At 33.9% G+C, this 11,677-nt stretch overlaps 1 protein-coding gene across 1 annotated transcript; it reads left to right on the top strand.

The window, feature by feature from the left end:
• Positions 1-4,673: 4,673 nt before the first annotated feature.
• Positions 4,674-10,690, top strand: LOC138894217 (uncharacterized). The gene is made up of 8 exons (XM_070178899.1): positions 4,674-4,872; positions 5,700-5,778; positions 8,189-8,275; positions 8,369-8,919; positions 9,009-9,067; positions 9,137-9,368; positions 9,508-9,675; positions 10,389-10,690. The coding sequence occupies exons 1-8, from the start codon at positions 4,674-4,676 to the stop codon at positions 10,688-10,690; spliced, it is 1,677 nt and encodes a 558-aa protein (XP_070035000.1).
• The last annotated feature ends 987 nt before the right edge of the window (positions 10,691-11,677 follow it).

Genomic DNA, 11,677 nt, shown 5'->3' with positions numbered 1-11,677 from the left:
ACTCCTTGGACAACATAGAAGCAAACTGATTAACGTGGCATACGAAATGCAGAGGTTTTCATTGCCTCAACCAAATTAATTTTAGGTTGTTGGCTTTTCCTATTCTACCAAAAAATATGTTGTCTTCTGCCTTTGGAGGTAATGATAGAAATGAAAAATTAGAGCATCGTGCTGATAACGTGTTATAAAATATAGCTCAAAGTAACAATATGAAACAAAGAAAAACAAGCTAAGAGATATAGAGAGAAAGAGAGGAGAGATTCTTGTTTCTTCTTCAATTGTGTATTCTTTATAAGACCTTTATATAGGCATGAAAAATGAAGAAATATGTCATTGAATATGTCATTAAGCATTTGAGATCATGGAGGAAGATCATAGGGAGGTTATGGAGTTACAATCATAATTCTATAAGTATTATAATAGTAAAAATTATGGAGATAATGGCGAAGAGTGGTGAACATTACTCCTTTGGTGGTTATGAACATCTACCATAATTCAAGATTTTATAACAATTGTATATTAGTTATCATTTTTATTTGATTGTCAATTAATGCTTATAATAAAGATTTATCTATAGTTACCTTACCTTAGTGATTGTGCAAATAATTTTTAAGTCACTAGTGCATAGCATAGAATTTAAACACTATTGAAAATCGTGAAGTGATTTTGCATTATATGATATACTTAAGACTTGACAAACCTATACCCTCTAGAACGACAAAAGAAAAACAATCTGAAAGTGTATGATTATGAAAATGGATATGTCGTTTCAGATGCTAGTGCTTGATCATGTCTGTGTCTTGTTTTCTCTGTTTGCTTAAAGCGATCTTTGAATATATAATTACAAGTAATCTCTTGTCAAGTTTACCGAATAAAAGAGATTCTTGATTGGTGTTGGTGGACAACGCGAGAAATTACGTATGATTACAATATATATGAAGAAACTATCACCACCGCATATGCTTATCTCTTAGCAAGTTCTGGAATCTGGAGAACATGCACTACTAAAAAACAGCTGATTTGCGACTGAAAATTTCCGACCGAAAAAATTAGTAGGAAATTTCCGACTGTTTCGATCGGAGTTTCCAAAAATAATATTTGTCACTATATTTTTTTTAATTCTTTCGATTATTTTTCCTACAACATTGGTCGCAACGTTAGGCGTAAAAATCCCGGATAAAAAATTGCGACGGATTCAGTCGGAAACTTAAAGTCAAACAATTTTATTTGATCATTTTCGTCCGTTTTGGTTGCAAATTTTTTTAAACCTTGGTCAAATTATTTTTTTAATGTTGCGACTGAAACGGTCGCTAGTTTTGCGACAGAATCAGTCGCAGATCCCTTAATACAATCAAATTCGAATTTATTTATTTATATATTATAGGACAGTCAAAGAAAGGTTATGATGACAAGTTGCATAGTATTAAACTCACGACATCCACTTCTATTATACTCGGTAACCATCTCAAATACTCTAACTCAAGAGAGGTTGGCATAGAAACTTGATACCCATCAACTTTGATTTTGGCCGTGATATCAACTTCCTTCGATCATCCCATGATCTCAACTCCTAACCCACCAACCCTTTTTTTAAGGAAACTATTATAAAAAATGAAAAAATATATATAAATATATAACTTCAATGTAGAGATATATAAATAATAAGACTAATTTAGGTTTTGAGATAAAAACGTTTTTGAATAATAATTCATATGGTCATGCTATATACTCTATGGATACGATAAAACTAAACACAAAAACATAAATAATAATTTTAAGAAATAAATAAAATATATAAATATATAATTTAACTTCTTATATAGTAATCTTAATAAAAAAAAAATTAAACTTTCATATTAAGTACAAGCAGGAAGAAGAATTCAATTTAATTTCTTATTAAAAATAATATGACAATTTAATAATATTAAGTAATGGATAATTAGATAATCAAGGTAAAAGGGAGAAACAAATTTCAAGCGATAGCGTAAAAATGTATATACTAATTAAAATTCTCATATAGGAAATTTCAGTTAATAAATAGAACTCATAATTTCATAATGAGAAATACAAAAATATAAAGATACTATTAGGATAATATACATAAGATAAGCATATTATATATATATATATATATATATATATATATATATATATATATATATATATAACATAAATTAATAATTATTAAAAATATTCGTAGGTTTTTAATAAAAATAATAAAAAAATAACATTTAACTTATTATGTAGTAATTTTAATAAATAAAAAAAACTTTTATATTAAATACAAACGGGAAGAAGAATTCAATTTAATTTCTTATTAAAAATAATACAACAATAATAATTATTATAATTATTAATAGATTTATGATATATAATAAAAGCATTTCTCTATTTAACCTTTGAACTAATTCAATACCATCCATTTAAAAAAATAATACAATAATATTCGTATTACAGATAAACACTAAATAAAAAAAATTAAAATATTGTAAGACAAAAACTAATGTATAAAGAGGAGAACATATATAATGTGATTCTCTCCATACTTTAAATTTATTTGATAAAATTAAGTAAATAAATAATACTCGAAAATATTATTGATAAATTTAAATATCGAAATAATTATGACAGAGTCATACAGGATGTCAAGTTAAATTTCAAGAGTAATACGGGGTAATGTTGACTCTTCAAACTTACCCAATCACGTTGAAATATCTCGTCAATAAAATGATAAATGTTAATTTAATAATATTAAGTACTAATAGATAATACAATTGGATAAGCAAGGAACCAAAAAATTATAAATTTATGGGAAAAGATAAAAATATAAGACTTATAATTAGAATTATGATGAGAAAAGTCGTACATATACACATAACTAAAATCATAATAAACAAATAGTCATAAAGGAAGAATACCATACAAACAAAAAAAATCAAGCAATAGCGTAACAATATATATCCTAATTAAATTTCTCATGTAGGAGATTTTATTTAATAAATACAACACATAATTTCATAATAAAAAATACAAAATATAAAGATGCTATTAGGATATTATACATAGGATAAGTATATTATATATATAAGACAAATTAATAATTGTTAAAAATATTGGTAGTTTTTTTATAAAAAATAATAAAAGGCTTATCTCTTTATACCTTTGATGAGTTCAAAATTATAATTTAGTAAAAAAAATTATATTATTTAAATTTTTAGTAAAATACTGAATGGGAAAACTAATCAAATATTATAGTGAAAAAGAATGTACAAAAAGAGGGGGATAAAGATAATTTTATGATATTTATATTTGAATTAATTAATAAATAAAAGATAAATAAATAGCACTCAAGATAATTATTATAAATTTAGCCAGTTGTGTTAAATATGAGTTTCAATGATGAAAAAAATAATATATCACGTTTGGTGCAGGATCACAAGGGATAAAATAAAGAAATCAAGATTCCCTATCATTCAAGCATGGACTAAGGAAACAATCTATCAACGGAAGCAAAGGAAAGGAAAAGTATCAATGATTAGCTATGAAAAAGGAAGAAGCAGCGGAAATCCGGAAGAAGAATCAATCAATGATTTGATAGATGATTGACGGAAGCTAGTATAGGAAGGTCCCAAAATCAAAGGAAAGCAAGAATGCAAAGCCCTACACTGGAGATCGTTAAAGCCGGAAATCAGGGGATCCATCATCAATCACTCAAGTAACAGAAAGATCTGCCCAACGGAAGAAAATCCTGTCAAGTCCACAAGTCAAGGAAGATCAACAGAAACCTGACCTTATTCTTAGAAATAATCAATTTGCGATTCCGTTCAAGGATCAATTCCTTTGGGTTTGTAATCTCTCAAGACTCGCATCAATCAAGAGTCAAGAAGGCCTCACGAAGTATATATACATCTGTTCCAGGCTTGAAGCTCACTTTTTTTGTTTTACTCCAAACAAATATTGTATTTCTTTTTAGATATGTTGTGTAATTAGTGAGAGAAGAAAAAGAGATAAACACTGGTGAGGCATTGTATCAAGAAGGGAAAAGTGACATAGAGACTAAGCTATTGGTGTAAAGCTACATCAACCATCTTGTACTCAAAAAACTTCAAATACTGAAAGAGATCGCCCTTACAACCCAAGGGGACTGGACGCAGGATTCACATTAAATCCGAACCAGTATAAAAATTCTGGTATTTTTATTTCATGCACTTTATTTTTGTATTATTATTATTTTGTTCTTATCTCTAGTCGACTAATTGGTAAACTAGTAAACTACTTAGAGTACTGAAAATAAAATCGACAATTCATCCCCCCACCTCTTGTACTTTCAATTGGTATCAGAGCAAGTCTCACACTTTTTGCTTAATAGCTTGTGAGAAAGATCATGGCAAATCAAGTAACTACTGTTGGAGCACTCTTTCAAGAAGGAACGTCGCAAGTCAGGCCACCATATTTCAATGGACAACACTTTTCTCACTGGAAAGTGCGAATGGAAATATATGCAAAATCCTATGATTTTAAAGTATGACGCATTATCAAAAAGGGTAACTATCCACTACCAGCAACAGCTCAACCACCCGCTGATTCGGAAGATATAGATGAATACACAGACAAGCAAATGTCAGTTGTTCAGGTCAATGCTAAGGCACGAAATTTACTCTATAATGCAATATATGGAGAGGAGTATGAGAAAATCTCAAGAAGAAATGTGGGATAAACTGGAAGTTACTTATAATGGAACCAGCAAGGTGAAAGAAACTCACATAAATATGTTGGTTCATGATTATGAACTCTTCCAGATGAAAGAAGGAGAATCCATTGAGGAAATGTTTGCAAGGTTCAGCAAAATCATTAGCGATCTAAAAGCCTTTGGTAAACCTTAATCAAGTGGTGATCAAGTTTGAAAAATTCTAAGGAGTCAACCTACCACTTGACAGACAAATTAAAAGTAGTCGCACTCGAATCTCAAGATCTAAACAAACTTTCATATGATGATTGTAATGACCCGACCGATCGTTTTGAGCATTTGCACTTCGTTCGATAGTTTGAGGGCATGAGTAGCTCCGTATGATGTATTATGACTTGTGTAAATCATCGGTTTTGGTTTTCAGGTTATTTAGAATCGATTTGGAAGAATGAATTTCATGATTGAAGCTTTAAGTTGGAAGAGTTGATTAAGTTTGACTTTTATGAATTTGACCCCGAAACAGAGTTTTGATAGTTCTGTTAGGTCCGAATGGTGGTTTTGGACTTGGGCATATGCCCGAATTTGCATTTGGATATTTTTAGAAGGATTCAGCGCTAATTGGCAAAAGTTGGAAATTTTAAGGCTTAAAAAGTTCATAAGTTTGACTGGGAGTTAACTTTGATGATATCAGGTTCAGATTATGGTTTCGAGAATTTAAATAGCTTCATTATGTCATTTGGGACTTGTGAGCAAAATTTGAGCTCATTCCGGGTTGATTTGATATGATTCGACGCTAGTTTTTGAACTTAAAAGTTCAAAAGTTCATTAAGTTCGATTTGAGGTGCGATTCATCATTTCGATGTTGTTATGCGTGATTTGAGGCCTCGAGTAGGTCCGTATTATATTTCAGAACTTGTTGGTATATTTGGGCGGGGTCCCGAGTGGCTCGGAAGAATTTCGGACGAAGTTCGGATCATTTGGATCAATTTTTGGCTAAGGCTACTGGTGGCAGGATCTGGTGTGATCGCACCTGCGGCTGGTTTGAGCAGGTATGATTGTCACAGAGGCGACAAAGGAGATGCAGAAGCGAGGTGAGAGCTGGGTGAGGAAGATCGCAGAGGCGGAATGATGGGCGCATCTACACGTCCGCAGAAGCATAATTTTGAGTTGCAGAAGTGGCGTGTGGCACAGAAGCGTGAGTTATTTGTCGCACCTGCATGTGCGCAGAAGCGTGAAAAGCTTCGCATGTGCGGAAGTCTGGTCTTCAGAGGAATTTGTAGAAGCGAGAATTTTTCGCAGAAGCGGAGGTCGCAGATGCGACAATGTGACCGCATATGCAAAAATGCTGGGCAGATTCTATACATATCAAGGGTTGGCCATTTTTATCACATATTGAGCTATAGACTTCGGAATTGGGCGATTATTTAGGTGACTTTTACCACATAGATTGGGGTAAGTGTTCTCTACTCGATTTGGGTTATATTTCATGAATCTATCTTCGATTTTGGCATTTGGATTATGAATTTTAAAGAGAAAATTGGGGGGTTTTGTCTAAAGTTTCATAGAGTGTAATTTTGAGTTTTGAACATCGATCCAGAGTCGGATTTGAGTGAAACTAGTATGGTTGGACTCGTAATTAAATGGGTTATCGGATTTTGTAAGTTTCATCGGGTTCCGAGGTGCGGACACGAGTTTGACTTTGGTTGACTTTGGGCTTTTGATTAAAGATTCAACCTTTAACATTTGGAATTATTTCCTTAGGCTTTATTTGATGTATTTGAGTTGCTTTTAGCTAGTTGTGAGCCGTTCGAAAGTCGGTATGCACGAGATAGAATTTTTGGAGCATCGTTTGGCTTACTCGGTATTGGATTTGGCTTATTCTAGGTAAGTAACACTTCTAAACTTGGTGCTGAGGGTATGAAACCCCGAATTACGTGCATTGTGATTGATGTTGAGGTGACACACATGCTAAGTGACGGGCGTGTGGGCGTGCACCGTGTGAATTGTAATTTAGTCAATTCCATGGGACTGCATAGTTGAATAATCTTGTTGTTATCAGTATATTCCTCATGTGTTAGAGAAATTGAACTGCAAGTCATGTTAGAAATCATGCTTAGGCTATATGTTGGTACTATTGGGACCCACATATGTCACATTACATGTTGAACTATTTGCTTAATTTGAAATCACGCACTCAGTCACAACTATTAATTGCATATCATATCTCAGTATCCATTGTCATTTATTTATACATTATATCATCATTGTTTGGACTGATTATCATGATTCTTGTGAGCCAGAGAGACTGGAGAGATTGATGACTGAGTGAGGCCAAGGGCCTGATTGTAGGAATATTTATGGGATCGGGCTGCACGCCGCAACATGTTTATTTGATTCATGCCATGATTGTCTTACTATAGCGCTTGGGCTGGAATTGCCCCTTCGGAGTCTGCACATCCACAGTAGGCGCAAGTACCTATTGAGTGCGAGTGCCGAGTGACTGTGAGGACTGAGTGACTGGGAGGAGTGAGTAAATTGATACTCTGAGAGTATGTATATGGTTTATTCACTATGTTGTATTGCATTCGACAGGCACACTTGACATACAGGCATAGAGATGCATTTTTTCTTATGCTGTACGGTATCACGTCTGTCATGACTTCTCATACACATTGACATGTAGGCCTAGAGATGCACTTTCCTCATGCCATTTGATAATGAAACATTTACATGTTGAAAAGTTTTGGTAAGGAAATCACGGTTTTACAAACTTACTCATATTTCAGTGCTTTCGGTAAAAGATTTGGGTTTTACTGTTTTACTTGAAAAACATGCCTATTTTTCCGTAACTGTGAACGCGTTGAGCATCATACCTCTGGGTTATTTTTCTTGCACTATTTTTACTATGATTGTTATGAACTGTTGCTGGTTATTGGAGCTGGATTCTGACCCTTGCCCCAACTCATCATTACTTTCAACCTAAGGTTAGGTTTGTTACTTATTGAGTACTTGGGGTCGGTTGTATTCATACTACACTTCTACACCTTATGTGCAGATGTTGGATGCTGATTGTTGCTGCGTACGAAGGGAGCTGGATCGAAAGATATACATGCGCTAGAGTTATGGATATCACTAGTCCTTGGTAGCATTAGATTCGAATTCTGTTCATTATCATTTCAAAAAGATGTTGTAATTGTTTCAATTTAGTTTGTAAAGAAATCTTAATCTTAGACGCTCATGATTTGTACTACCAGTCCTTGGGAAATTCTTTGTATAAAAGCAGTTGTATTATCTTTTCTTCTCTTAATAAATCTCATTAAATTGGATAGTTGGTTATTGTCTTACCTAGCGGGTTGGGTTATGTGCCATCACGACTAGTTGAATTTTGGATCATGATAATAAACTATGAGGAGATCTTATAGCATTCGAGAAAACACATCTCAAGAAAACAAACCAAGAAGAAAAGAAGAAAATAGTTGCTTTCAAAGCTACAACTTAAAGACCTGAAAATGATATTGATGACGACCCACAAGGTCTTGAAGAGGAGATTGCCATGGTATCAAGAAACATGGATGGTTTAATGAGAAGGTATAGAAATACAAGAAGGGGAAGGATGTCTTCCTGATGAACCAGGCAATATAATGAACAAGACAAGAATGATGGAAAATGCTATGAATGCAGAAAGTACATGCATGTTCAAGCTGAATGTCCTGAACTTAAAAGAAAAGCCTCTAGAGGATTTAACAAAAACAAATCTTTCAGAAGCTTGAGTGATGAAGATAGCTCAGAACATGAAGAAATAGCAAACCTGTGCTTCATGACAATTCTAGAAAATGACATGAAAAAATACTCTGGATACTGGACTGATGAAGACACATCAGATGATGAAAGCAAAGAAAATACTGAAAATTGTTTCATGGCACGTGGTGAAACAAGCAAGGTAAGATCCTATAACTGTGATAGATGTAATGAATTGCAGGATATTCTTGACCTCACCCTAAAGGAGTCTCAAAAGATGTTGAACGAATTGAGAAGACTCAATAGGGAAAAGAAGGACTGGGAACTCAAACTTGAAGTATGTGAAATCAAAAGGGATGTACTTCTAGATGAGGTTCAAGAATTGCAAATGCAATTGAATGGCATGCGTAAATCCACCAGTCACAGTTCCGTCAAGTCCAACCAGGAGACTTACAAGTCAACTGGAAAAGGGTCGGCTAGAACTGAATCCACAAGTACTAACACAAATGATATATGAAAAAACTAGATCAATCAATGTGTTTCACTACTGTAACAAAGTTGGACATAATTACTCTTTTTGCAGATTTTGTAAGTCTAATGTTTCAAGATGGATTTGGAAACCCAAAGACAAACCTGATTCCAGTAGAAATAACCATCAAGGACCCAAGCAAGCTTGGGTACCTAAAATAAAGTGATAATTTTATTTTGCAGGAACACCATAGAAAGAGCCACAAAGGAAAATGGTACTTAGATAGTGTGTGTTCTAGTCACATGACATGTGACAAAAATCTGTTCAAAGAAGTTACTAAGATAAATAGAGGAAGTGTCAAACTTGGTGATGATTCAAGAGGAAAGATAGTTGGCACCGGGACAGTTCCATTCAATAACAAGTGTGATATTACTGAAGTATATCTTTTAGATGGACTCAACTATAATCTCCTGAGTATGTCTGCTATGTGATTCAGGGTACGAAGTTAAATTCAAGAAAACATGATGCGCTATTGAAGACGAGCCAGGTAAAATTATACTCCCAGGAAAAAGGTATGGAAATGTTTACATTCTTGATGACATTGAAAATTTAGATAGTCACATCTGCTTAGCATCTATATCTGATGATCCATGGTTGTGGCATAAGAAACTTGGTCATGCAAGCATGCATCTAATTGAGAAACTCTCCAAGCATGATTTAGTTATTGGACTTTCTAAACTCAATTTTTCAAGAAATCATGTATGTGATGCATGTCAGATTGGTAAACAAACCAAAAACTCCTTCAAAAGCAAAGACATTGTGTCTACCACCAAGCCATTACAATTACTTCACATGGATTAATTTGGACCCACCAAAACTGCTAACATTGGAGGAAAACAATATGCTTATATTATTGTTGATGACTACTCACATTTTTCATGGGTGATCTTCTTATCTCATAATGATGAAGCTTTAAAATACTTTGTGATTTTCTGTAAAAGAGTTGAAAGAGAAAAAGGGTATCTCATTACAACCATCCAAAGTGATCATGGAGGAGAATTCAAAAGCAGAGCATTTGAAGATTTCTACAATGATCAAGGATATACTCACAACTTTTCAGCTCTAAGATCACCTCAACAGAATGGAGTAGTTGCGCAGAAAAATCGAACTCTTCAAGATATGGCAAGAACAATGATATTGGAATATTCCCTACCAAATCATTTGTTTTTGCAGAAGCAGTAAGCACAACCTGCCACATTCTTAACATATATCTTATAAGACCTATCTTGAAAAAAACTCCATATAAATTATGGAAAGGTAAACGGCCCACCATAGGCTATTTTCATCCATTTGGAAGCAAGTGTTTTATCCACAATAACGGTAAGGACAATCTTGAAAAATTTGATCCAAGAAGTGATGAAGGTATTTTTCTAGGTTATTCCATAAACAATAGATCTCTTAGAGTTTATAATAAATGTACTTTATCTGTATAAGAATCAGTACATGTCATATTTAATGAAAATAACACTACGACTGAGAAAGGAATTATTGTAGGTGATGAAGACATCAACCAAGAAACATCACAGACAAGCAAATCACAAAAGTCGACTGGTAATATAGACACTGTCACAGAGTCGACTAATGAACCTGTCAATAATCAACCAGAATCACAGAAGGAGTCAACTACTCATACGATTGCAACACGTCTAAATGAGTGGAGAAGTGAACCGAAATATCCTCAGCATTTTATCATAGGAGATCCAAGTGAAGGAATAAAAACTAGGGGATCTCTCTAGAAGAAGGAAAATGTAGCACTCATCTCTCAGATCGAACCATTGAAGGTTGAGGAAGCCTTAAAAGACTCCAGCTAGGTACAAGCAATACAGGAGAAACTCGATCAATTTGATAAAAATCAAGTCTGGGAACTGCTACCTAAGCCTGCAAATGCTACCATAGTTGGAACCAAATGAGTTTTCAGAAATAAGCTAAATGAAGATGGAAAGGTTGTGAGAAACAAAGCCATATTAGTAGCCCAAGGCTACTCATAGCAGGAAGGAGTCGACTATGATGAAACATTCACTCCAGTAGCTCAACTAGAGTCCATACATATTCTTCTTACATATGCATCCTTCAAACGATTTAGACTTTTCCAAATGGATGTCAAAAGTGCCTTTTTAAATGGCTTTATTGATGAGGATGTATATGTAAAACAACCTCCTGGTTTTGAAGACTCAAAATTTTTCTACCACTTGTATAAGTTGACTAAAGCTCTGTATGGACTCAAACAAGCTCCACGAGCTTGGTACGAAAGACTTAGCTCATTTCTACTTGATCATGGCTTTACAAGAGGTAAAGTAGACACTACACTATTTATCAAAAGATCATCAGGAGGTAATCTCATTATTCAAGTCTATGTTGATGATATTATCTTGGGAAGTGATAACCCTCTTTTGTGCAAGTGAGTTTGAAATGAGCATGATGGGAGAGTTTACTTTTTTTCTTGGACTTCAAATTCAACAATCTGAAGAAGGAACTTTTGTGTGCCAGACGAAATATACAAAGGAATTAATTCAATAGTCTGGCATGAGCAGTACTAAAGCAATTGGTACACCAATGAGCCCGTCAACAAATCTCAACAAGGATGAAAAAGGAAATCCAGTTGATGAAACTAAATACCGTGGAATGATTGGCTCTCTTCTTTACTTGACTACCAGTCGATCAGATATTATGTTCAGTGTGTGTAAATGTGCCAGGTTTCAGTCAGCTCCTAAGGAATCGCATCT

Source organism: Nicotiana tomentosiformis, chromosome 6 (assembly GCF_000390325.3).
Source record: "Nicotiana tomentosiformis chromosome 6, ASM39032v3, whole genome shotgun sequence".
NCBI classification, from domain to species: domain Eukaryota; kingdom Viridiplantae; phylum Streptophyta; class Magnoliopsida; order Solanales; family Solanaceae; genus Nicotiana; species Nicotiana tomentosiformis.
The sequence above is the reverse complement of the archived record's forward strand: the minus strand, read 5'-3'. Positions and strand labels throughout refer to the sequence as shown.

Coding starts and splice junctions, on each gene's coding strand:
- LOC138894217 (XM_070178899.1), top strand. CDS start 4,674: ATGGAGAGGAGTATGAGAAAATCTCAAGAAGAAATGTGGGATAAACTG. Junction 9,068..9,136: donor CAAAGACAAACCTGATTCCA/GTAGAAATAACC, acceptor TTTATTTTGCAG/GAACACCATAGAAAGAGCCA. Junction 9,369..9,507: donor ACTCAACTATAATCTCCTGA/GTATGTCTGCTA, acceptor TTGAAAATTTAG/ATAGTCACATCTGCTTAGCA.